The sequence below is a fragment of the Periophthalmus magnuspinnatus genome, chromosome 10 (assembly GCF_009829125.3).
Source record: "Periophthalmus magnuspinnatus isolate fPerMag1 chromosome 10, fPerMag1.2.pri, whole genome shotgun sequence".
Taxonomy (NCBI): Eukaryota; Metazoa; Chordata; class Actinopteri; order Gobiiformes; family Gobiidae; genus Periophthalmus; species Periophthalmus magnuspinnatus.
Window position 1 is genome coordinate 9543096 of NC_047135.1, and position 27706 is coordinate 9570801.

General features: G+C 37.7%; 2 protein-coding genes across 16 annotated transcripts in view; both read left to right on the plus strand.

Moving 5' to 3' along the window:
• Positions 1-21354, plus strand: part of slmapa (sarcolemma associated protein a) — a 39020-nt gene extending 17666 nt beyond the window's left edge. For 2 of the 13 annotated variants that reach the window (XM_033973784.2, XM_033973794.2), the window contains 21 exons: positions 162-224; positions 653-748; positions 1271-1342; positions 1507-1647; positions 2249-2386; positions 4015-4183; positions 5425-5475; positions 6533-6784; positions 7556-7621; positions 8435-8485; positions 8573-8647; positions 9220-9303; positions 9393-9452; positions 9846-9971; positions 10530-10604; positions 11177-11277; positions 11693-11891; positions 12218-12335; positions 13158-13329; positions 13928-14062; positions 19166-21354. In XM_033973784.2, coding sequence (XP_033829675.1) covers positions 162-224; positions 653-748; positions 1271-1342; positions 1507-1647; positions 2249-2386; positions 4015-4183; positions 5425-5475; positions 6533-6784; positions 7556-7621; positions 8435-8485; positions 8573-8647; positions 9220-9303; positions 9393-9452; positions 9846-9971; positions 10530-10604; positions 11177-11277; positions 11693-11891; positions 12218-12335; positions 13158-13329; positions 13928-14062; positions 19166-19261 — 2340 coding nt within the window. In that variant the 3' untranslated portion in view covers positions 19262-21354. Of the gene's footprint in view, positions 1-161; positions 225-652; positions 749-1270; positions 1343-1506; positions 1648-2248; positions 2387-4014; positions 4184-5424; positions 5476-6532; positions 6785-7555; positions 7622-8434; positions 8486-8572; positions 8648-9219; positions 9304-9392; positions 9453-9845; positions 9972-10529; positions 10605-11176; positions 11278-11692; positions 11892-12217; positions 12336-13157; positions 13330-13927; positions 14063-15718; positions 15806-19165 lie in introns of all 13 variants that reach the window. The other 11 variants (XM_033973788.2, XM_033973789.2, XM_033973786.2 and 8 more) reach the window with 11 other exon arrangements.
• A 4522-nt stretch (positions 21355-25876) lies between these two features.
• LOC117377810 (filamin-B) overlaps positions 25877-27706 on the plus strand; it is a 76711-nt gene continuing 74881 nt past the window's right edge. For all 3 annotated transcript variants that reach the window (XM_033974311.2, XM_055225076.1, XM_033974312.2), the window contains exon 1: positions 25877-26296. In XM_033974311.2, coding sequence (XP_033830202.1) covers positions 26005-26296 — 292 coding nt within the window. In that variant the 5' untranslated portion in view covers positions 25877-26004. The remainder of the gene's footprint in view (positions 26297-27706) is intronic.

Sequence of the window (27706 nt, forward strand, 5' to 3'; positions counted from 1 at the left end):
GATTATATCATGATAACTGTGACACCAAATTGCAATATTGTCCCATTCCTCCTCTGTGCCATATATCTATACTACCTCCTCTGTACCATACATTCACTATCCATCCTCTGTACCATATATTCATTCTGCCATATTCATATGTTTTTGCTTGTTTCTTTCAGGTGTCTGCCAACACTCCCAGTATGTACTCTCAGGAACTGTTTCAGCTCTCCCAGTACCTACAGGTACCTCTCTCTTAAAGGGTTTAAGATAGTACTTACTATCTAGTTCAGATAGATTTCTTACTAAGACTGTACAATTGATTGCAACTGAATCGAAATAGCTATTTGAGTTTATGCAAATATCAAATCACAAAGGCTGCAATTTCAATAATAAAATGTAAAGATCAAAATATCCTGTTTTTTAATAGAAAAATCTTGAACCTATAGCTTAGACCTCTACAAAAATGTTTTAAAATGCTTTGGATTCTTGTATTAGTAGCCACTTATCATATTTCAATCTTTTCTCAATTATTATTTTTTGTTTACAATATGCACTTGGAACAAAGTCCTACTTTTGAAATTTATATCGCAAGTCTAATTGCAATCTAAATAAGTCAGAAAAATTATGTATCATTAGTCATCCTCATTTGTTTGTATGTTAATTTCCTCAGGAGGCCTTACACCGAGAGCAGATGTTGGAGCAGAAACTGGCCACTCTTCAGAGACTCTTAGCCACGACACAAGAAGCTTCAGAGAGCAGTTGGCAGGTACAGAGACTCCTATGTTTTACGTGTTTGATATATTCAAATGAGCCATCTAATTTAATTTAAGTAACTCAAGTCTATGGTCACTAAGTGCTATTTCTTGTGAAATTGTGGGGCTAGCATTGTTGAAATGCTTCTTTTTTTCTTAAGATTCAATAAATGTTTAGTAATTGCATTTTTTTCAATGCTGGATGCACTGAAATAGAGCAAATGTTTGTGGCCTATGTAGTTACCTATGGCAATGTATTTACATGCCCACAGTCTCTGTCAAACTTTTGATGTTGCAGTGATATCAACTTTTTAGTTTTGTTACATCTATAATACCTGCTGCTGCAGTTTCTGGATCATTTAGGTAGAGGATTTAAAAAGAAACAATACTAAATACTTTAATACTTGGTTTCAACAAAATATTCAGTTGTAGATTGGTCTCCCATTGTCACTAAAATTGCATGCTTTCTTCACAAATCTATTTTGACCTCTAAAGTGGTTGTAGCAGTGATTTTACAGTTGTATTCTTTCCTTCAGGCCTTGATCGATGAGGACCGGCTGCTCTCTCGACTGGAGGTGATGGGCAGCCAGCTTCAGGCCTACTCCAAGGTAAGAAGAATTATACAAAAAAATACGTGCACATTCTACAACTAGATACATTTTATTACACAAAAACTCACTCACAATAGAGGCATAGAGGTGGTGGGAGAATTTAAAACCTTTTGTGTAATGAAAACTTGTAATCAAAAACATACATTTTTTTCTGTGTGCAGTCGCAGACGGAGGAGAGCATCCGTAAAGAGCTGCTGGCGCTGCAGGAGGACAAACACAACTATGAGACCACAGCCAAAGAGTCTCTGAGGCGAGTGCTGCAGGAGAAGATCGAGGTTGTACGAAAACTGTCTGAGGTCGAGGTAAGACACCGGCACCAAGGCACTAGGACTTAACTACTGTCTCGACTTATCACACCACTGTCCATCTCCTTTTACAGGCTGCACTGGTCATCAGCTTTATTTATATTGATGGTCGCTGTTTTGGTTTAGGTGCTTAAAGTATTGTTAATAGATTTTTACTGTCTTAAATAAACACCTAAAACATGCATTTCCATGTGTAGCCACTAGATTGTACTGCAGCACTTCTACTTGGCTGTAACCAAGGCCTTGGAGCTTTACAGTCTTGTCCACCTCTTGGATCCCCATTTACCGCATTGACCTTTTAAAAAATACATAATTTAAAGTTATTAAAACATTTAACATTTAATGGAATTGTAGGTTTTTATATTGGACTAAAAATAATTATGTTGTGTTCATTAATTGCCACATAGTCTCCGTCGTGCTGTTAGTTTTGACTGTTGAGCTCAGAAACCACGTCTTTTGCATTATTAACTGTCACAAAGTGTCAATTATCCAATTTATCCAGTTATAGAGATCAACATATAACCTATAATAGTTAAATATGACATTAACTTGTGGTGTCACCCCTTGAAGTTATCATGTATTCTCCTTTTGTGTGCAGCGTTCCTTGAGTAACACAGAGGATGAGTGTACTCATCTTAAGGAGATGTCAGAACGGAGTCAGGACGAGCTGAGGGAACTGGCCAATAAATACAACGCCTCAGTGAACGAGATCAAGGAGCTCACAGACAAAATCAAGGTTTGAGACACAGTGGAGAGAGAGTTTAGGTTATCAATCAAATATAGAATAGAATAGAATGGATTTATTGTCACTATACACATGTACAACACCATACACATGCACAGCGAGATTAAAAACAACTCACCCTCCAATACAGACAGACATGGGACACTACAACACAATATAACTAAGATAGCTAGTGCCAGACATTAAGACATTTAAAACATTTAAAACACCCCAGACTACAACTCTCAACTCTCCCTTCCTGAGGGCAGCAGGTGAAACAAATCGAAGCCAGGGTGGGAGCTGTCCTTAACTTTATTGTCTCAGAGAAATTTGTCTTGGGCAAAGTGCTGAACATCTGCAGAACACGCGGTGCAAAAATAAGGACAATACAGATTCAACATGTTGAATACAGTGTTAAAAAATAGTCTAAATACAGAATAACCCTTAGCATAAAAAGGCAATTAAGGTGCAGGAGTAGTTTTGAAAGTGCTTTAGTGCAAGGAGGGATGAATACCTTGAGAGGAAATCTGTAGTTTTTTGATTCCTTTTTTTGTTGTGACTTTTTTTTATATAAATATTGCATATCATTGTAACTTCACACTACCCATATGGTACGTATCTATTTGCCCCATTACACTTATGGCGATGAAGTAGGTTGAATTGAGTTTAATTGACAAGCAAAAGGATAATTAAAATTCTCATGTGGACCAAAGGATGGATGCATATGGAGCCTTTTAAATCCTTCATAGGAACGAGGCACTGCACAGAATGTGACAGCAGTGCTCTTATAGGTTTGTAGGGAAACAGGGCTGTGAATGTTTAAAGATCTTGATCATAGATATTTCCAGAAAGAAATCCTTTTCTTCCTTTATAATATTTTTCTTATTACATTTACCCATTATATTTTCTTTGTACACAGGGCCGGCCCTAGCTTTTAGGTGGCCCTAAGTAGCTGGGCGACTCACATTTGACGACATTGTGACCACGCTCTCATCACATTGTCCAATTGTGTTTCTATTTATATGACCAAAAGACTGAAATGTTCTAACTTATCTAACTTGTAAAACAGTCATTCAAGAGTACCTCGAGGGTGTAAACACACAGCTGCCCACACTTACGTCTGCTTCAAAAACAAATGTAGGCAGCTACTTTATCTACTATATATATATATATATATATATATATATATATATATATATATATATAAACTAATGTAATCTTTATAGAGGGCTATTTAGGCTGCTGTAAACACCTGAGCACTGTTTCCAGTGTAACTTTACATATCATATTGCTTTAAATACAAATGTATGGGCTCTTGGGGGCCCTCTGGCAGCCTTGGGGCCCTAAGCAGCTAGTCTGCTTATAGGCTGGGCCGGCCCTGTTTGTAAAGCAGTGGCATAGACTAGATTTCAGTTCATGGTAAATTCAAATTATGTTGCATATTGAGATGAACGATTTTTTTTATCAGCCTCAAAATATCAACCATCCTTGTCAGTTAGTGGTTGCTATGGATTAAAAGAAATTCGTATTGTAGTGTCCACAAACAAAAAATCATATTGGTATAAACCTCATTCTTAATTTGCTGATAATCTTCCCAAGGTAAAGTGAACATTTTGATTGACCCGTGTGATTGTTTTAAGGCTGCAGAGGTGCGGTTTGAGGAGCAGTCTCAGAGGGGTGTATCTGAGCGCAGAGAGCTGGAGCTGAAGGTGGAGGAGATGGAGGAGAAGGAGCAGGTTCTTCAGGCCCGAATTGAGGCTCTGCAGGCCGACAACGACTTCACCAACGAGAGGCTGGCTGCGCTGCAAGGTACGGACCACAGGGGCACTGCTACTGGGGCAACGCAATCGGAGGGAAAATTATAATAAATGATAAATATGTTTATTGCTTTATAGTTAACCCACTTTATTTATTTTTTGTCATGAACAAGACGGTTATAGCTCAGAAATATAGTATGAAGTTCATGTGCATGTTTTTGAATCCGAAAAACAAGAAAACAAGTCTTATGATGTAGTTATACAGTAATGAAATGAAAAATGAAAAAATGAAGCCATCAGTTAAGTGGCAAAACGTCTGCTTGTTAACTCAAAGTCCAGTTGCATTTCAAATTTTGTTTTAATTTTATAATTTATCTCCCTGGATGTCTTAAAATCTTCACCATTTAATAAACAGTTAAAGGTCCTATACTACATGTAATTGACTCTTGTGAGCTTTAAGCCATATTATATTGTGTTACCTCTTCAAAAACATGCACATGATCAAAATGCTCTGTACCACCTTGTGATTTCTTGTAGTGGTAGTTTTAAAGAACAGCTTCTTTTTACCCTTTGTTTAGTAGAGATTGGCAATTCCAGGGCTAATTATAAAAAAAAAAAAAAAAAAAAAGCTCCTAATGATTCTAGTAAAGGTGTCTCTGCCTGTATTACCACATGACATCACACTGAAACAGTGTTTTCAGACTGAGGGAAGAACTCAAGTATGTTTTTGATGAGGAAACAACATTATAAAATAGATCAGAAAATAGCCTAACAAACTAACTAAAGGCCCTTTAATGATGATATGATGAAACTGCTAATAATAATGTATTCTACAAAAATGTTGCTTTTAGGCTTGTACGCCTTGCTCCAGCCACAAGGGGCAGCAATATTCTCATACCTAAATATCTAACTACGTTATCCTCAGATTTACCATTTCTTAATTGGTAAATATAATGATATAAAATATTGTAGTTACACAAAAGTATTCTGACAGTATACAGTTAAAGAGGTTTGAGCCACACAATATTAGATCTTTTAAATGGGAAGAAGTCGTCACAAAGTTCTTCGAATCAGAAGGGAATTTTTTGCCTGAAACCCGTAAATTGTGTGACAAATTAACAGTTAACAATTCTTTCTTAACATGTGTATATTGTATTGCCAGCTCGTCACAAAAATAGTAGAATTATCCCATGACGTTTAACCCTCTATTAATAAAACCAGCCAATCACACGCTCCTCTGCTGACCACACGCCCTGTGCTTACTGTTTTCTTTTATGGGATTACCTTTCACAGTGCGGTTAGAGCAGCTTCAGGAGAAAAGCATAAAAGAAAACAACAGTTTGGGTGAGTCATGTGACCGCTCCCATCGTCCATTCACAGCTGCCCTATGCTCCTAGCCTTTCCTCCTCACCAATTTCATGTACTAACAAACATGGGAGGCTCTATTCTAGGCATTTTGTTCAGGGCGGGCTATCTCGCTTGCCTTAGTAGGAATAAAGCCAAATATTAATGTTCAAATTACATAGAATAAATGAACCCAAAACCCTTACTTTTTCTTATCTTAACCATAACTACCTTAGGCAGTTTGTCAAGTGAGATATTTTCTATCATCAGTTGTTAAGTGGAGGGTCCGAGACCTTCTTTTGTCCATAGAGATATTGCTTGTTTGCCTGAAATGTTCCGCAAAATGGCCTAAAACTTGGCACACTACATGGAAATGAGGTAGGAGTAGGAGACTCCACCAAAGTATTTTCTTGGCAATAAAAATGCCTGCAATTGAGTAGATTATGGATATATTTATACGTTACTGTAGAACATTCCAGGTAAGGCTATACAATTTTCAGGAGATCAACTGTTGATGGGCCCCACACCAGAAAAATTACCTAGTACACTTTTAATTACGAAAAACGTTGACGATGAAATGCCTAGAATGTATCGAGTCCCTAACAAATGCATGAACACTCCCTGCATGGCTGTGTCTCATCTCTCTTTTCAATCTGTTCTGTTCATCATTTCATTTATCCTTTCTGAATGAATTTTTGATAAACCGTTGCTTGGTTTTCTAGATTTGGTTGATCGTTGGATATTTAACTAAATAAATACTGGAAATATAATAGATTGTAACAGTCGGTGTTGGAAGGTGTCAAGAAGAAAATAAGGCAATTCCTTGGTGATTCACACATTTTACAGGATTTTATTATCCATCAATCTCTGTATTTGGTGATGACTTGGTGATGATTTTGGCTACAATCTCTTTCTCCTGGTGATGGACTGAAACACTGCAAAACACTGCAAAACAGGAATCAAATCACTATTTTCCCATCTTTGGCTGAATTTTCTCATTGCGGGATTGATCCAATTGGAATATTCATGATCACAAACCTATCTCCGCTGTGGTCAGATGTGGATATAGAAATTTGCGGCACGGTAGAAGAGCTCGAAGAGGACAAAAAGAACCAAAAGAGAGAACACAAAGTGCCCCCAGAGGTGGAGGAGGAGAGTGACCCCACAGAAGTAGTGGAAGTCAGAGGGGACATTCTGCCTGAACTCATCTCCGTGCCACAAGAGCCCGGAGAGGACAAAAACAACCAAGAGGAATCACTACACGAGGAAGAGGAGGAAGACACAGACACCGACGGGGAGCAAGATGATGGTAGATTTATGAATAAAAAAATGTTATGCACTGTTTCTGATTGTACTGCAGTATTTAAGATTTTTAATTGCATTTTAGGATGTAAGAGTGGGTTATTGATAATTTAAATCTCTTTTTTTATGCATTCAAAACCTCTTTCCTAATTAAAAGGTATAGTAAGCAACATCCTGGAGGCAGACCACTATTTACATAATTTACTAGAAGTTAGAAACATACTTCGGATTATTCTTATGTAGATGGATAAATTTTATACTATACTGTAAAAGTTTATAGCAAAAGGAACAAAATTTTCCAGGCATAACAACAGTGGTTCCATGTACAATAATCACAACCAAAATGAAAAAAACGGCTTTTATTGAAAAAATAAAAAAATGCGGTGGCTTTAATTGTAAGTTATTTTCTTTCAGCGACTCTTGGAAGTCCCCCCACCTGGTTATTTGGTTGATAAATAGCTGTGCTGTGATTTTGTTTAGAAAGTTTCAAATTTGATTTTTTGCCAGTTAAACGATTTTGGCAGTTGCACAATTAGCTCATCTGTAACTTTGGTAAAGTTGGTCATTGTTTGCGACCTCCTTTAGACCTCCTTTATTTTGAATGTTCATATTTCAGCTTCCTCTGTCTCTTCTCTCATTTCCATCTGCTTTTACATGTATTTGTCCTGTGTCATTTCTGTTCTGTTTGTTTGTTCCTGTTGCTCACTGTACCTGTTTTGTCCATCACAAAAATCCTAAATAAAAATCTTGCGTAATGTGCAATTCTTGTTTCTAATAGACAACTGTCACCTAAACAACAGCGGAGGAGACTCGACTCGAATACAGCAGCTAATAGAATGTCCGCGTGAGTACTTCAGTGCAGCTGGGAATATTGGCACTTTTTTGGATATATATATATTTTTAAACCAATCAGGCATAACGGCATGATCATTGTGCATTAGTGGGTGGTAGTGAGTAAACTGTTTTGTCCTCTGTATTAACAATCTGGAAATTCGTGGAGATTTAGATAACTGATAGCAGTTACTGGGGAGTTTTCCAGTCTATAATAGTTTGTTATCTCCTGGGGGTGCAATAGTCCCACTTTAGTCCCACTTTAGTCCCGCTTTAGTCCCGCTTTAGTCCCTCTTTAGTCCTTTATATTTATTTGTTGTTTAAAAATGGTTTACTGGAATTATTAAAATCAGTAGTACCTAGTGCACTTTATATTCGCAATATATCTTTTTGAAAATATATCACGCTTCAAAATTTGTTATTGTGACAGGCCTATTGGTGTACTATTGTCTGTATCTACCGGGGGTGCAAAAGACCTGGTTTGGTCCTGTTTAATTCCTGTTTTAATCAGAATTTAGTCCCAGTCTTGGTCTGGGTTTAATCCCGTCTTAGTCCTGGTTTAGTGCAGCTCATGTAGGGTGTTTTCTGTCAAAATATGACTGTAGAAGGAATAGTGTGGCCATGCACAACAGACTATTACTATAGCTCAAATTACTGAAGGGTATTATTTGTCATGTCTGATGCTTTGTCTTGTATAATTATTTTGCTTGTTCATTTTGATGTTTTCATTGAACTGGATTTTGATTTTGTTTCTTCTATCGTTAAGAACTTATAGACTACTGTAGACTATTAGACATGTAATTTTTTCCTTCTTTTGTGTCTGCAGCGGTGAAACAGTCTGTCAGTTCTGCCCTTCACAAAATTGCCAACTTTGATGGTAAGTTTAGATCTTGGTTTACAGCTGTATTTTTCATGACTCATGTTTTGATTTTGGCTCTTTACTTATTTCTTTTGTTTTTTGTAGAAGTGATGGACGCTCATCTCCAAAACAATCAAATATCTGAGGACGATAACCTAGGCAGCCCTGATCGGCTCAAAGGTACTTTTACTTTATACATGTTTTGAGGTAATTCTATCCAAAATATAGTTGTGTACTTATCAAAAAATGGGGTACTTTGGATAGAGCTGATTATAAGCTTTCAAAGTTGGTGCTTCACATTTGAGTAAACCAATATGTTATTTTCAGAATATAAACCACTTACTATGACAGGCAACAAAGTATTAGGATTACTAAAATAAAGATGGGGTTCTCAATTTTTTACTTGTAAAAGTATAAATTAGTTTATCCCTCACAGAATACATTGTAAAAGCAGCATTTTGTGTCAAAATCTGATTGCTTGATGGAACTCCATGTATGTAAATGTCATGTAACAAAGGGTTTGTGAGAACAAGAAAAAAGTTGGACCTACAGGTTTAAATTACTTTTATCACAGTTTGAAAATCCATAGCTTAAATGTGAATATTACACAAAAATGTCAGTTATGTCCCCCTTCTTTTAACCAGTGTCTCGTTGTCTCTCTATGTGTGCACTCCTCTTTTGTCTCCTGTTTTGTCCGTGTGTTATTTCTGGTTTTTTTTTGTGTTCATTGTTGTGTGTTTGTCTCGTGTCAGCAGGAAATGCGATGGACGCCAAAGAGTCGGACATGTCGGACACTCTGAGCCCGAGCAAGGACCGCAGCAGTGACGACACTTCAGGTCAGGATCTGTGAATTTATTTTATTTTATTCATTTATTTATTTTTATTGACAAATGCAAGTTTAGAGTAAAATGTTGTTTTTCCTCAGATGGAAACATGGACGACCAGGATCTGAATGAACCTCAGAACAGAATGGCTTTGCTCAAAGGTGAAATCTCTTTTAGCTTTTCTCAAATGTTGAAACAGGAGGTTAATTTAAGTTTGTATTTTTACTATGGGAAAATCATCAGCATTGTTTCCAAAGTGTCAGACTCATAACCAGTATGAATTGCAATTTAGTGTTTAGTGTTTGGTGTGGAAAAAAAAAAAAAGATTTTATTTTATTCATTCATTTATTCATTTTTTGTATTGCAATTAAGTGATTAACTTGAAATTGATGCATTGTGGGCCACTCGTCAGCTAAAGTGTGTTATAGCATCATCTTTTATAAGTGTATGATTTAATTAATTTAGCTGCATATGATTTTGTGAAATAAATGACAGTTTGACAGAATAGTAACTGCAGTACATATGTCTAACATGCTTTCTTTGTGGTGTTGTAGCAGAGCTGCACCGAGCGGGACTGGAGCCCTCAGACACAGAACAGGTGATTCACCACCTGCACCGTGAGCTACTCGGAGCTCAGGAGAGGGCCAACGCCGGCAAGCACAAGTGCCAGCAGCTACAGGGTACATGGACTTCTACTACTATTACTATACTATCTCTATTTCACCGAGGGCCACATCAGTAAAATGTAAAATGGCGGCCCTCAAAAGGTCAGATGTAAAATAAATACTACTTTTTTAACTTGTTTATTCATTGATTCTGTATTTATTACTTGTTCAAAGTACAAATATTGCACATGCATTTGCCTAGATGTAAAAATAAGGCTATGTAACTGTGTATCTCCTGCTAAAATTACATTTTAAGACCATCATACCTTTTAATTTAGCCTGTCGAGCGCCAGATAAAATGATGTGGAGGGCCGCATTTGGCCAAGAGGCCTTGAGTTTGACATATGTGATCTATAGTGTATGTCTGTCTGTCTATAGTGTGTGTGTATGTATATATATATGTGTGTGTGTATATATATATGTGTGTCTGATTGTGTGTGTGTATATATGTGTGTGTGTATATACATACATACCCCCCCCCCCCCCCCACACACACACACACACACACTATTGAAGATACTGCTTAAATGCTGTTTATGGTGATGTTTTCTTTGTTTTATAAATGTGTTTTAGCTCTTCTGGAGGAGGAGCGCAGGAACAACCTCCAGCTCACAGAAGAGTCGAACAAACAAATCCAGTACCTGCAGAGTGAGTGTATCTGACAAGTGATGTAAAATTAACACAGTGACATTTCAAAACAAAAGATTTGTCAGTGAAAAAAAAAAAAGTCCTGGAAATGGCATTCATAACTTGAATCAATCAGAAAGAATCATATCAACCTCATGAATAAGCTGTACTCTGTTGATAAAGATTAAGTAGACAAACATTTATCATATTAATGAAATAATTAGAATTTGTGAATTAACTCAATGCCTTCAGTTTGAATGTGGACAGTAGAAAATGTTCTGCATGTCATCCCTGTGTTTAATCTGTTCCTCATTCTTTCTCCCTCTTTTTGCCACCCATTTAAAGTGCAAATAAGTTTCTTTCCCCTTGTTTTAAGTTTTGCTTATTTTATTCCATACAATATTTATTTGGTTTTCAGTCTTTTCATCAAAAAACACACCAGAGCACAATAGTATGTACCTGTATAATGGAGAGTTCACATGAAGAAAAATCTATCTTTTGAGGTTGAGTCCTTCTGTTTCATATGATCAATAATAGGGACAAGCATTTAGTTTTATTGTCTAATCTCTTGTTTATTTCCGTGTGTGGCACAGGTCAGCTATTGAAGCTTCAGGCCGATATGGAGGCTCTGAGAGAACAGAGGGAGAGCGCCATCTGCAGCACCAGAGAGGAACTGTACTCTGCCCAGGAGGAGGTAATGCCTTATATTAGGGCATGGCGATATGGAAAAAAAAAACAAAAAATGTATTGGCTATCGCATATCTTTGTTTCTGACCGAAACTGCAGTGACACAACTATACCTATGCAGAGGTTCATGCAAAAACAACAACAGCAGAAAAAAGTACTAATAAGCAATGTATTTATATAAAGATTGACGTGTGAATCATGAGTTTAATGTGACTTTGTACATATAAATACCAAAAAATACCAATTCTTCAGCTAGTGCACTCTTCCTTTCTGTTGTTGTCTCATATAAATCATTATTATTCAAATAAAATGATTAGTCGACTAATGGCACTAAGATGTCATCGGCCAATTAATTGATTAAATGACTAAAGACCTACAGCCCTTATCTGTACTTTGTCTAAATTGTTTCTCTTTGCCCTCAGATCCTGGTCCTTCGTCACGCGCTGGACTCGGCCTCCTCTGAGAGAGAGAGGGAGATCTCTGCTCTTCAATCTGACCTGGTATCTGTGCGATTGGAGCTGGAGCAGTGGAGAAACACAGCCACAAAATATGAGCAAGAAATCAGCCATCTGCAAGAGGTCTTCAGTCAGCAGCAGACAAACACCCACAGCCAAATACAAGGTACACCCAGGACCCACAGAGCACCCACACACACAGGGCAGCACTCGCACCGTGATACACCGAATGCATTTTTCTAAAATAGATAGGATAAATAACATTTGTGGTTAACAAAAAAAACAAAAACAAGAAAAGGCTAAAGACACTACTTTACATTACTTGGCCTTCACAGCAGAGGTTCTTATTAGGTTAGAGAGGGGTGCAACATACACTCATACTGTTTTGTCTGCAATCTACTTTTATACTTGTCTGAATTTAAAAACAATTTTGATAGAAATATGTATTTCCTGTAGCTTTAGTAGTAACCAGCCCCCCCTCCCTGTTTCCAGCGGAGTGTGTGTCATTGCAGCAGAAGTGTGTGAGTTTGCAGCAGGACTGTGACGCGCTCAGAGCTGAACGCACCACTCTGACCGACAGACTGCGCCACCTGGAGGATGAGCTGATCAGGTACAGTGCCACCACACCACCTTATTCTGGACTCATATCTGTGAGGTCATCTGCATATTGTATTTATTTGTGGTTATTGTCTGTGCATTTAATTAACCTTTCAATATATGATACAAAGGTTTGCATCTGTCTGCTTTTGTTTTTTATCAATTGTGACAAAAAATATTTAATGTTAAATCTTGCATTTAAACTGACACTATTTTAAGTTGTTTTTTTAAATTACACTCCATGACAATGTTTTTCATCTTTTTAGTTAACAAAACATCTCAAATTAATTTGTGAAAGTGTACAGACACACTTAAAAGTATTAGTGTTGCTGATTCGAACAGAAGCTGAATCAGAGTAAGAGGAGGATACTGACAGATGATTGACAGCTGTCTGAGCCACTCAGAGACCTCAGCTGAAAGCTGGATAGGCCTCTTCAGACAGAGACAGAACATCACTAAACATTTGGTCCATTTCAGCAGAAATCAAATCTCCTTCAAACACTGGAGGCTGCTGTAGCACGTGCTTTTATTACAAAATCAGAACATAGCAAGTTTATTTTCTTTATGGAACCAACTGAACCACAAAGTTTGCTGTACATTGAGGCACTTTCAGTACTCAGATGTAAAACTGACACATCTGAACCTGTTACGGGACATCAAAATATACATCAGTAGGTGTACATGTAACAGCTATTTTATAAACTTGAATGTAGTGTCCTGGCCCATAATAATCATTCTTAGTTTTTTTTTTAATTAATTGATATATTGTTGTAGAAATATATAAACATCCTTAATGTTTCTGCTAATCTTGATCCACTGTGTTTGGGTGCCCCAGCTCTCGACAGCAGAGCCAGGTTCTGAGCAGCAGTCTCGAGTCCCTGGAGAAACGTGAGGAGGTTCTTCAGGACAAACTGGGCTCTTTAGAAAACCAGCACCTGCAGGACGCCACCAGCCTGAAGACCCAACTGCACCAGGCCCAGGAGCGCACTAGCACTCTACAGAGAGAGGTAGAGCCAGAGACCATATATATACACTAGGGTTCTATATTGAGAATCAGGTACTAATTAATATTAAAACAAATTTTGAAACTCTATACTGCAAAATCAAAATTTGAGCTTTTCTGAACAGTTTTAGAATGATTTTGAGCTTTATCAGAACAGTTATAATACCTCATGGTAACATAAAGAAAATACAATTATTTTGTGTTGAAAATTGCATTCTTTTAGTTTTTCATCTTCATTCTGGTATTGTAATTTATATCAAACATTTAGTCAATTCCTTTGTATCAGTATCAAGCTAAAAATTGTAGTATCATGACAACACTAATGTACACCATATATACACCATATGCACACCATATGCACCAATACTTATGTCATACTGTAGGCCCAGGAGCACGGTCTGGTACTCAATTACAATTACAAGTACTGCTGCCAAAATTGTGCTTAATCAGTAATCAGATTTTAAACAATACAAAATAATTACAATTACATGGCTGCTACAATTATAAGTTAATGTTTAAAAATCTACTCAAAAAGTACAGTCACCCCAGAAAATAAATTTATAGTGAACTCCTTGTCCTTGCTGTTCTATGTTTGTTGTCAGTACGAGGACACACAGTCGCAGCTGTCGGACCTGCGTCAGAGATATGAGCGAACAGAGAGAGAGAAACTGAACATCCATCAGGAACTGGAGCAATGCAAGAGCAGTCTGAAGCTCCTACAGGACAAGACCACCTCTGTGAGTACCATACATGTAACTATGGCAACTGTGAGTACCATATATGTAACTATGGCAATCAGTACCATACATGTAACTATGGTAACTGAGTACCATACATGTAACTATGGCAACTGTGAGTACTATTGATACTTTGCAGCTGATGTCATCAACATTCCCGGGGTGTGTGAAGTTAACTCAGGTACTGAGCTGTCTGAGGCCCTATTAGACTTTAATCTGATCTTTATTTTAACACTATCTGACCTCAAAGAGCTGAATTAATTGGAACTACAACAGGTGAGATGATTTGCTCTTAAACAAGTCTCTCACACTTAAAATTACAAGCTAGCTTGCATTAGCCAACAGTTTTTCAGTTAGTCACTAACACCTAAACAGGACCCTTAATGCTCTTATACAGGCTCATGAAAATGTGCCTTTTTATATTTTTTTTCTTGAGTTTTAAAGACAGCTGTGACAGTTTGCTAATATTTGCATTGTGTCACCATGGTGACTGCTGAACATTCCACCATAGCTATACATGCAGAACACCCCCAGTTTGTTGTTTTAGCATATCAGATAAGAGCGATGCTAATTTATTCAGTTTGCTTTTAAATTGGCCATATACAAGTATAAACACAAACAATTACGTACAACATATAAGCATTACATGACATGTAATATCCAACTGTAAGGTCCCTTTTAAACTTTTATTCAAATGTTTTATTATAAAACTCTAGTATTTTTCTGAATAAAGTCAAAATTTAATCAAATTTGAAACTTCAAGTTTGAACAATTAGTAATTGTTTGTCATTGTCTGTGTAAACTGGTCTTTGTGAATGTGGCTGTTGTATTGCATTATTATAACTGGACACAGAGTTAAGACCGGGGACTCAGACCGGGGACTCAGACCGGGGACTCAGACCGGGGACTCAGGCCGGGGACTCAGACCGGGGACTCAGGCCGGGGACTCAGGCCGGGGACTCAGGCCGGGGACTCAGGCCGGGGACTCAGGCCGGGGACTCAGGCCGGGGACTCAGGCCGGGGACTCAGGCCGGGGACTCAGGCCGGGGACTCAGGCCGGGGACTCAGGCCGGGGACTCAGGCCGGGGACTCAGGCCGGGGACTCAGACCAGTTCCCAAACACAGTACAAAAATAAGAGCAAACCAGGACTTACGCAGGGAGTAAACCAGTTCATTGCTTCTAGAGGTGGAAAATACTGACCAAAATGAACGTCTCTATATTTTTTGAGAGTAGTCAGGTGATATCAAACAAGCACAGAAATGTGCTAAAATATGTCGTTAAATGTATTTGTTGTGGATTAAGTAACTTAAATGTGAATGGACTGTACAATTGTGCACAGTGCAGAAATATCACTTAATGCCCTTTACCTTTTTACCATTTTATACCTAGTTCTTTAACCTAGGAAATTATGGAAATCTTGTAAGCCCTAACATTTAATACAGAGACCTGAACTAAGTCTTCATTCAATCAGACTGTTTATAAAAACAACTTACCTTAACTTTCCTGTCTCCAGTTGTAATAATGGCTTTTTAGGCTCCACTCAGCTGTGTCCTGCGCTGTTGCTCCCATTGTTTGTGCTGATTTCAGTTGATTTTGCACATGATTTTGCATCTGATTTTGCCCCTGATTTTGCACCTGATTTGTCCCTCTCTTAGCCCTCCCTCCTACAGCCCGTCCCAGCTGTTCTCATGGGCCTGGTGCTGGCTGTGCTGTACTGGTGTTTCGGACAGTTGTGGTAGAAGGTATCAGTTGTGAATGGATCTTTGTACAAACAAAGGGAAAGGAGGAGGCTACATGCCTGAGTGAGATTCTGGGTCACAAATACTTTCTGCCAAAGGGATATTAGGTTTTTTTTGCCGAGTCACACTACCACATTCGTTAAATGTTTAACATGTTGTCAGGGACATCCACGGGGAGCTCCCTGTCTACTGCCTGATCTGTCAGTTATTTATTGATTTCAGCTCGACTCGGCAAAGACCTCAGAGCAAGCAAATATGTGCGTCTGTAAATAGGAAGTTGCTGGTTTAGAAATGGTTATCAAGTCATATGTATTATTTTGACATAAATGGTGACCCAGAGTTGATTCTCTTCGTGCCTTGTCTCCTCCTCTCTCTCCTCTGCCTTCATCTCATCCATGTCTCGTGTCTTTTATCACATTTGACTCACTGGTGGTGGGTCTCTGCTCTCTGCTCCATTTGCTGCTTTTTAAAGGACTCAGGTTTTTTTTTTGTTCTTTGGATTACATTTTTTTCCCCCTTGAACTGTAAATTTTTTATCATTCAACATAGATTGATTGTGTTAGTTGCTCTCAAGTTGGGATGGAAAGACTCTTCACCAAAAGTGACAAAGAGCTGTGGGTGGCCTGGTTGTGGAGCCGTTTAGCATGTCATTCTCAGCAGGAATGTCCTGGGTTGGAGTCCTATCACTGAAAACATGAACAGGCTCCCTTCTGGGACCAGAACTCCCCTGAAAATGACATTCTGAATTTCAATGCGACTTTCCAGATTAAACAAAGAATAAAAATAAAAATATTTAATATATAAATATTGTTTAACCTATTAACATTTGTTACTAGTCCAATCAGATCTTCCTTTAAAATGCCAGACGTCTTTTTCATCATTCTTTTTAGAGATCGACTGATATTGTTTTTTCATGGCCGATGCGGATACCAATTATTTAGAATCCAGATAAAACAATGGCTGATGAGCTCTGCTGATATTTCTAGGCTGGTATGGAAGCCCTTTTTACTGTAAACCTATAAGGGAGCACATTTTGCGCAGTGTCCTCTTAGCACTTAAGTGTTCAAATAAAGCATTACCGTATTTTCTGGACTATACGTCGCTCTGGAGTGTAAGTTGCACCAGCGAAAAAATGCATAATGGAGAAAAAAACATAAGTCACACTGGACTAGATGTCGCAATTTTTGGGGGAAATTTAATTTACAAAACCTGAGACTAAGAACAGACATGTTATCTTTAAAGGCAAGTTATAATAACAAAATAAAGAATAACAGGCTGAATAGCAGTACAACACGCTAACGTAGCACATTTATATGTATTCAGCTACATGAAACCATAGACATCAAACTGAATATGTGTCTGGTATGTTAATGTAAGATATTAACAGTTAATCAGATAACTAAAGCATAAAAAACAAGATAACAAGTTTACTCTCGTTCTCTCTCTAAATCACTAAATCCATTGAATTCTTGATCCTTGGTGACGTTTCTCAACAACTCTGACAACTCCGGAAGTAGATGAAGCGCTGCTTCCACGTGGTTATCATACTGGTACACGAGCCTAGAGTGCCCTCGTGCAGTTGTCAGTGTGACAATAACAAAGATTTGAAATTATATATTTTAATAACTTTACATATAATTTGCATCTGGGCACAAGTCAAACCCCCAGCCAAACTATGAAAAAAGTGCGACTTATAGTCCGGAAAATATGGTATGTCCTTTAGGCAGCAAAAATCTGCTTGAGATTTAAACCAATATGTTAAAAAGAACAAATATCGGCCCGATATATTGGCCTATCTCTAATTCTCTTGTTTCTGAATTTCTGTTTTTTGTATTTCCTTGCATGACTGTTTCTGCTTGTTTCATGTTTTTAGTTTCAGGTTTGTTTTCATTGACTTTAAACATTTTTTTCTTCATTTTTAGTTTTAAGTTCTGTCTGTTTTATGCATTTGTTGCTTGTTTCCGACCACTATCTGCTGGTTTGAGGGAAGTTGGTGTTTTTGTTTTACGCTTGGGTTGTTTTTCTTTGCTGTTCATTTTATATTTTCACCTGAAGCCTCTTAGTTGCCTAAAGTTTGCATTGTTTTATTTCATACATGCAGTTTTTAAGTTAAATGCTTGCTTCGTATTCATAGCAGCTTTGACACCATTGCAAAATTGTCTTGGCTTTCCCCCAAATTACAAAATATAAACAAAATTAAATCGATGTATGTATATGTGTGTGTGTGTGTGTATATATATATATATATATATAATAGATTACTATGTATGTGTATATATTCCCAAATATATTATTTTTTATAATGTGTTAAAGTGAATTGTTGCAAACTCTGAGAACAAAGGGGCTTCATTGACTAAAGACTGACCCTGTCCACAAAAAACCCCCAAAAAACATTAATAAATATTGTTATTCTGGTAGTAAGGGACCCGTTTTAAGTGTGCTTGGGTAAATTTCATATTTACACTTAGAAATGTTAACGAATGCCATTTATACTGTGTAATATGTGCAAAGTCAGTGAATTAATGTGTTTTAAAACTGTTGATACACTAGATGAAACAGAAGATATTTACACATTTGCACATCTGTTTCAGGTAGAACTGGGGAATGTGACAATCAAAATTTACTTTTTTGGTCATATTATGCTAGTTTTTCCTATTCGTATTCATTTCGGGGAGGTGTTAATTGACTTTGTGTTTTCGTATGCAATTTTTTATTGATTTCACTCCTCGTGTGTGGTATAAACACAATAAAACACAGCATCAGGGGCAGACTGTAACGGACACAGAGGCGCAAGATACAAACTCAGAAAATGGTGAAAATAATTTAAAATCGACTATTACTCACTTCTACTAAAGTTGTTAAATTGCAGCATTCTCATCCATATTATCCATTAGAATGTGTCCTCCGCAAATAATGACACCTTGTCCGCAAAACAGCGCTATGAATCCACTTTGAAGTGTTCTTTAAAAGTAAAAAGGCAAGAGTAGTTCCTCACGTGTGTCTGTTTACATCCACACAGCGAGGATCGGTGTGAAGCTGCTGCAGATTAGGAATAGTGACTCTGCTTTCTGTGTAGTTTATCTCCAGCCGTCTGTGCATTGAAAGCATTTATCTGAACTATTGCACCACATTTTACAACTATTGCATGTTTAAAATCATTTAAGACTGAAAAATCCTGTGTAGTGTCTTGTAGCCTTTAATCTCTATTAAATCAAATTTTCAAATTAAATTTCAAATTTTGTGGACGTGGTCTCTTGTGGTCTTGGTTTTGCTTGACTTTCTCACTTCTCTCCAAAGACATCGTCAAATCTTGTTCTAACCTGTCTTGTTCTTTGTCCCTCTCTGTTGTCATACTTTTCACAGAGCGGCTGGAGCCCCTGGATGCCGGTCGTCGCAGTGATGGTTGCCGTGACAGCCGCCATTCTTTACCCCAACCTCTCCAAGAGCAGCGCCACCTAAGGGCGGGAAGCAGAACTACAAGAAAATGTAAAAATAAACAGAAAAAACAAAAACTCCACATAGGGAGTGGACATGCAACATCAAGTCTAAATATCGTAAGGATGGGTGTGCTGAGGAGAGCTTTACTTGTAAAAAGTCAAATTGTACATAATTGTAGAGGGATATAAGGTTGTGGTTTGTATGGAGGAGGAGATTTTTGCGTTTATTTACTTTTGTTTTTATTCTCGGCTCTCTCGCTCTGGTGGGGGCTTCCTGGGTTTGTCTCACTGCTGAATTATTCAACCAGCGTCACAAATGATCTTGGAAACTGCATAAAATTGCACCATAAGGTTTAAAAATCAATCCTTTCCAACTGCTATCACACACATAATTTTTGTTTTTCTAATAATTAAAATTCCTGTTTTAGTTTAAATATTTTTGTACTGTAACTTGATATACCTACTTTAACTTATGAACAAAGTAACACATTTTTATTGGCCAAATTATAGTCCGAGCAGAAATCTGAAGCATTCCTGCATTTGTAAAAAATAAACAAAAAACATAAAAAAACCAAAACAAAACATGAACTGGGTGGTACTGGTAGTTTCTTCAAAAATAACAATTTGACCGAAAAATATTTTCACTTCAAAAATAGAAAGGTTTAGAAAAAATTTTTGTAAAATAAACAATGCGAACCTGTCATTTTAAAAATATTTTTTATTTATAAAAAATATAACAATTTCATTTTTATGTCTTATGCAATTACTTATTTTTATAAGTAATACATTAGACAAACTTGCATTTAAAGTTGTAAATAGTTAGACTTAAATTGACTTAATCCCTAAAAAATGTAATAGTTGGAAAGCATTGATTTTTCAGGCAGTGTTTGGGCGCTCCGTTCTTGTTTCTACTCAGCGCGTTCCTGTTTTAAATGGTAGTTTTGTTTTGGGAGGCGGGGCTCAGACTTTAAGCCAAATTAATGATTGAATAAATAATAAAGTTTGATTTTATTTTAATTTTTTTCCTGCTTTTTTTTCCAGAATTTTGTGGCGCGCACAAAGAAAGGGGGGGAAGTGCCTCTTATGTAACTAATACCGTAAAAAAAATCACGTTTTTCCTGAATGAGATTATTTCACCAAAAGTTTGTTTCAGTCAACAGAAATGCAACTAAATCAGACGCCATGTTTTTGATAACTTACAATAAATAATAAGCAATAATACAATTTTGACAAGAATTATTACTTTTTAAACCAATATGTTATATATAATTAAACAGCACTTACAACGGTGGTAGTAAAAAAAACCTTATCAATTTTGTTTAAAAAAAAATAGAAATAATCCATGCTCCCATATATTGGTATTTCTTGCATTTATTTGCGATCACCATATTGAGTTAAGCATTTGCCATCAACCAGGGGCTCATCGGTTCAGCCCGGCTGGTAAAGATTTTTGTGGTGTCCCTTGGCAAAACACTTCACCCTGTATCTCGGAATTGTTATTACTGGGAGGATATCTGGTGTAATGTTTTAAAACTAGACGACTTACAATTTATAACTAATATTAAAAGCTAATAAAATGGCATCAGTTTGGATACCTATTTTGTAATACTTTTTTATATTTTCACAAATAAATTATTTTATTCAATTGTTCAAAACTGTTGTGTAGTATTATATATATTTGACATGCTCTTATACATAAGGCTTTTCCCCTGACAAATGAGTTCAAATCTAACACAAAACTACCGGTACATCATTACAATGGGCCAAATCTAAAGTTATTCTAACACGTGGTGTCTGATTGAGCAGCGTCTCTTGATTCATTTTGTTATTTTTGTCACTAAACGTCACATTTTTTCAGTGCGTGAGAATTTCGTGTCCATTATCCACACTTTGTCCGTGTAAAATCTCTGTCTTGTCGTCTTCGTGTTCTGAAGAATTTAAACTACGAACAAATATAAGAAACACTACAGAGAATTGTAAAATAGGTGTAATGAGCGGAAACGTGTCTAGATTATTTTGTTTAGAGAGAGCTGTAGAGCAGAGTATTATAAGGAGGAGGATGTATTGAAAATATGCAGGTGTTTGGAATAAAAGTTGTAGCAAGCTGACCCACCAGCATGTCTCATGAGTTTTTATTTCCCACCAATAAAATATTAGATAAAACAAGAGTGAAATTTTTGAAATGTACTCAAAAGCCAAATTTTAATTACCGCATTAATTATTGATTGCATTAAGTGCATTAATTACTATTATACTATACTATTATTTCATTTTGGTTGTTTATTTCACTGAAAAAACTAAGGCCCTCCTGCTTGTCTCCAAAGATATATTGCTCCCTTGGCTACTGATACTTTGCAGCTGATGTCATCAATATTCCCTGGGGTTGTGATGCTAACTCTAGGCACTGCTTTGTCTGAAGCTCTGCTACTCAAGATAGATTTTAGTCTGAGCTTGGTTTTTAAACCATCTGACCATAAAGAACTGTCCTAAATAGGACCATGAATGCTCATATTGATCACTGAAAATGTTGAAGTCAATTTTGTATTTTTTCTTGAGTTTTCATGCAGTCTTAAACCTTTTTGGTAGTTATTGCTAATGTGTTCCTTGTGTAATTGGTAATTACATGGTCACATTCTGCCATAGGCGTACAGAATACCCCTAGCATGATGGCACTGCAAAGTAGTGGGGGGGGGGGGGGGGGGTTTACTCATTTTGCTAATTTGTAACCCCTTAGCATTCCGGGTCATTTTGGTGAAATTGCCTTTGTTCTGACCTCTCCAAATTAAAATAATCACCACTATTGAACCCTCAGTAGTAACTGCACTAGTTTGAGGTCTTTGTAAAGGTAACACCCTATAGTTTTACCCACAGGTGTCAGAATCACTAAGTTTGTCTGCTGAGCATTTATACACTTTGGTAAACATAAAAAAATGTTTTTCTCATCCTCGCCAAAACATTTTTGTGAAAATGAAGGTGTAGAAAGCTGCAGTAGGGAGCTGGGGCCAAAAATACACAATACCTCAACTGACAAGATTGTTGACCACTTACATTTCAAATTTGAGGTCAATACCTATAAAAATGAGAGTTTTACAATCATTTTATCATGAGTAAGTCCAGGCCTCTCCAAACCTATCCGAATGAAGACATTTGGAGAACGTTTGGAAAAAGTGCAATAACTTTTGAATGTTTCAACCCACAGACATCAGTGAGGTCTCTACTGAAAACTCACACTGAGAGGAATCTGTATCTGCACACCCAGCTGCTCTATTACTGTACATTTATATATCATATCAAAACACAATATAAAATGTATATTTGTATATAAAATACAGTCAAAACAGGTGGTATGGGTCAAAATAAATATATATTTATAAACCACACACTGCAAACAATCAACAAGTGGTGCCTAGTGGTTAGAGCTTTGGTCCCGCAACCCAAAGGTTGGAGGATCGAGTCCCACTTGGACCAATTTCTGTCATTGTGTCCTTAGTTCTGTCATTGTGTCCTTAGGCAAGACACTTCACCCAAGTGGTGTGTGCGTGATGATTGGTGGTGGTCGGGGGGCGCAGATTGGCATTAGCTAATGCTAATGATTACACATGATACACATTTGACCCACAATTAAGTTAATAGCATCGGTAACCATCGGTAACCACGCTTACCGATCAGGAACAGCATCCAGTCCAAAACATAAGGTCCCTCTACTCCTCAGTCCACCATGAGATCTTCACTCGGTTCCACGAACCGCTCCGGTCCGAGATGCCTCTAGTTTAACTTGTACAAACATCCACAGTGTCCTCGGTCGCGCACTTCCTTTGTGTTGTCCGTTTCGTCATGTTTAAAACGCAAAACTGCTGCGTAAAATTACGCAATACGCGCGCGTAATTTTACGCTCGGATCTTTATATCCAGTCTCGTCTTTTTGCGCGTAGCAAACTCTGTCTGTTTACAGTAAACCACTGCATGTCACGCATCGGCGTGTTCCGCAGTTCATGGGCTTTAAGAGGAAAACATCACTAAACGTGTGTAATGTAACAGCTTGATTCTACAAGGGGGAGAGTGGGGCGTACTCTTTCAGACATCTGTAGCACTCATTCACTGTCCGCGGCTCCAGTAACCCACAGCCCCCACCTTATTGGCCAACTTTGGTGTCAATCACAAGCTAACAAGTTTTTTTTTTGCGCTGAGGAACAAAGTTGGCGCTGTCAGAAGTTTATTATGCCTGAAACTGACAACAGAAACGCAGAGAAGTGACGGAACAGATTTCACTTTCCTGCAGCAGATTGGACATGGAGGCTCTAACTTCCTTTGTGGACATAATTTCTTGACTGGATTATATTCTCTGGACCTTTACGGAACGAATGAGACCAACTTTGTGTGAATATGTTGATGTTTGACAGAACCAGAGCGCTCAATGGTAAGTGAAGTCCAAATCCACATTTCGGCCCGCGGGCCGTCGGAACGCCAAGTGGTTAAGTTGTCGGCGCTCAAGTGACGGAAATGTAACCGAGAGAATCCGGTCATTTTTCAAAATAAATTATTTTTTCAAAATAAACGATTGTTCAGACTCAGATAATAAATACAACGGAAATAATTAATTATTTATTGGACGGCCGGTGGCCCGGTACCAATTGATCCACGGACCGGTACCGGTCCACGGACCGGTGGTTGGGGACCACTGCTGTATGGCATAAAACATCTATCTCCATGGAGAATGCTCTGAAGTATGGTTTTAACTTTCCATTGAATCGTGTCACCTCCAGAAAGTTATATACTGTACCTTCAATCAGATATCACAGAGAAAAATCTTTTATGGCACAATTGGAACATTTCCTCCACAGCTCAAATGTTAATACTCAAGAGAAAGAAAAAGTTCTACAATAAAGGTACTCATGAAACATTGAGCCCAAATAATATTGTTAACCTGTCAGTTAATGAACAAGATGTTGGCAACTGTAACATGCCTAGGCATAATCAAATGTTATAATCTGACAACCAATTTGATGTGAGTTGGAGCCATCTTGTTAAGTGCTGGTTTTGTCGGCTTTTTTTTCCCATTGTGTGAGACGATCCGGTAACAGTGATGATTCAGAGTCATGCACAGACCTGCCCAAGATGGCGTCCGCTCCTCTTCTACCCTCGAGACATTACAGCAGCCCTTAGGAATCAGGACTCCAATAATGATCGTGTTTAAATGTGTAAATGAGAGGGTGAAGACAGCCTGAGTCACAAATACAGCAGCAGAGTGAGATGTGAGTGCATGAATGAACTCATCAAACTAATATAAGTCAAGAGTTGAATCTGGTGATGACAAGGGAAGTCCAGAGTCACACATGGGTAAAGAGCCAAAAATCTGCCCAAGTAAGAGTTGGCCCACTGTAACTTCATACATGAAACTAGCTTAACGCTTTATGAAAATGACTCGAATGAATATTTGGACGAAACCAAGAGATGTAAATGTCCCTGTCTACCTGATTTGTAATTAGAAGTTAATGTCATTTTAAAGCCACAGTATGTAGACTTGTTGTAAACTTTCTGACTGTATACTCAATAAACAGTAGGCTACTGTTACACTGTGAAATATAGATTATTAGGTCAGGCAAAGGCTGTGTCTAAAAACTACTCCCAAAAGTATGCCTATTTTATTCAAAATAGGCATATAGTACTCGAGTAAATGTAACATAGTAGTAGCCTACTACCAACTTACGGTCTATGTATATACATAATAGAGAATATTACACTTGCCTCTGGCCTAAATAAAGATTTGACATAATGTTACACAAGTGTTAGACAAACAAATGGATAAAATGAGTAGTCCGTTCAGTCTAGGGTGTAGTTAGGTGAGTATTCAACTGTTCATCTTGAATTTAATAAAGACATTTCCCTTTCTATTATCTTTATATTTTGTGCATGGTTGTTGTAATTACTGTGCCTGGTCATAGATCTAAAACAAACCTGGATCTGTCCAAGTTTGTGCCGTCTCCATGGAAACGCTCTGGCACCGGAAGAGACGGGGCCAAGGCCGAGGTGCGTTTAAAGACTTGAGAAAGTGAAATCATCTCTAAAAATAGTTTTTAAAAAATGAAAGCGTTTAAACTCAGAATCATATAATTTAACAATAAACAAAATGTCCTCAAGTAGGCTAGGCTATTTACCGGTAAGTCTTGCCAAATTCTAGGTACAGATCCGTATAGAATATTGAGGTAAAATAAGTGATCAGCAATATTTGGAAACTCATCAGTATTAAAAACATCAATTGCCTAAACAAAAATAAAGACGGTTATGTGTGTAATTTAATAGTTACATCAATCATTCAATTCTGCACAAAGTAGTCTATCAATGGATGACAACCTGGAAACCCATTTGAATAGTAAAATATAAAAAAATTCAAACTTCAAGTAAGCTATCAATAGTGCTTGTTCTGTTTATCAAATAGGCATAGATTAATTTGAGGTAAAAAAAAATAAAATAAAAATAAAACAACAACAAAAACAATAACAATAATAACACTGGGAGTAGTATAATAATAACTAATAATATTTTAAATGTGTATACAAATCCTACTTTACCTGAAGCAAAAGTTTCCCAGGTTCCTTGAAAGCAGCAGGAGGGCTGAGTTTGTGGAGTTTGACCGAGTCCTTTCATAGCAGCCAACACGACACACACAGGCAACACAAAGAGCCGCGAGAAGGGACCCAGCCCAGGAAGGAACCACTGCAACCGAGCCCCGAACAGTAACAGAAAGTACCAGCACCGAGCCTGAACCATGCCCGCCACAGAGAAGGACCTGGCCGAGGACGCGCCGTGGAAGAAGATCCAACAGAACACGTTCACGCGCTGGATCAACGAACACCTGAAATGCGTGAACAAGCGCGTGGCCGACCTGCAGCTGGACCTCGGCGACGGACTACGGCTCGTGGCTCTGCTCGAGGTCCTGAGCCAAAAGAAAATGTACCGCAAATACCACTCGCGCCCCACATTCAGGCAGATGAAGCTGGAGAACGTGTCCGTGGCGCTGGAGTTTCTGGAGCGCGAGAATATCAAGCTGGTGTCGATAGGTCAGTCCACTTCATTAAAGTTTTAAGAAGCACGGGGGCATAACAATCTATATTTGTGCGCGAAAGTGTTGGTAAAAGTGATGTAACATAACAGATTACAGGGAAACTTTCCTGGCTTTATAATTGGCTGAGAGAGACGGTACATTTTTACTTCCAAAATCACTACATCCAAAGTGGTTATAAACTGGAGCTAAAACTTTAACTAAACCTGAACTAGACCAGGGTTGAACTAGCACTAGAACAGGACCAAACCAAGTATATAATGGGACTAAAATTGGGTTCGAACCAGGTCCAAATGACGACGAAAGTGTGAACACTACCCAGAGATCGTTCGTTGGTCCTGGACTCGGGTCAGGTGTAGCCTCAGGAACGCCCAGGTTTGGTGCTGCTGCAGCTGAGTGACTGACGTATTGTTTAGTCCAGTTTTAGTCCAGTTTTAGTCCAGTTTTAGTCCAGTTTTAGTCCAGTTTTAGTCCAGTTTTAGTCCAGTTTTAGTCCAGTTTTAGTCCAGTTTTAGTCCAGTTTTAGTCCAGTTTTAGTCCAGTTTTAGTCCAGTTTTAGTCCTGGTGTTGTCCTGGTGTTGTCCTGGTGTTGTCCTGGTGTTGTCCTGGTGTTGTCCTGGGGTAGTCCTGGGGTAGTCCTGGGGTAGTCCTGGGGTAGTCCTGGGGTAGTCCTGGGGTAGTCCTGGGGTAGTCCTGGGGTAGTCCACAGTGATTTCTTTTAAGTAATCATATGTGTGAGTGAATTAAAACACTTCCAACCTCAAATTTTCAGTGTCTCCAGGAGGGCCAAAATATATTGTGTGAAGGCTAAGATTGTTAATTGCTTTTAAGTAAAAAAAAAGAAGACAGAAATAGGTATGTGTGTGGGTATATATAATATAATATAATATAATATAATATAATATAATATAATATAATATAATATAATATAATATATAATTACTGTTCTTTCACATCAGAAAATAATATTTTCCATATTAGATTTTCATGTAGAAGGATGTGGGAGTTTCACTAAAATAACAAGATAAGAAAGGGACATGCAGAGTAATTGTGAGTCCATTTGTTTTGTTTTGTACTGTCTGAACTGTGGGACGAGTTGGTGAAATGATTTATATTATTATAAATTATTTAAGTAAAATAAACCTGATTAAAATTAATAGCGTGCAGTGTGAAGTTACAGATTACAAAGTTTCCAAAATACATTATGAACTCCATGGGGGGGCTCCACCCCCTGGAACTCCTTCCCACACATCAGAGACTCATTCACACTTCCCATCTTTTATTCATTTATTTTATTTCATTAATAAAATATAAAAAGCCCTGACAACATGTCTGTTTAAAGCCACCTTTCATTAACTTTTTTGTTCTGTCTGTCTTTGCTTCTCTCCTCATGCAAAGCATCTTTTGG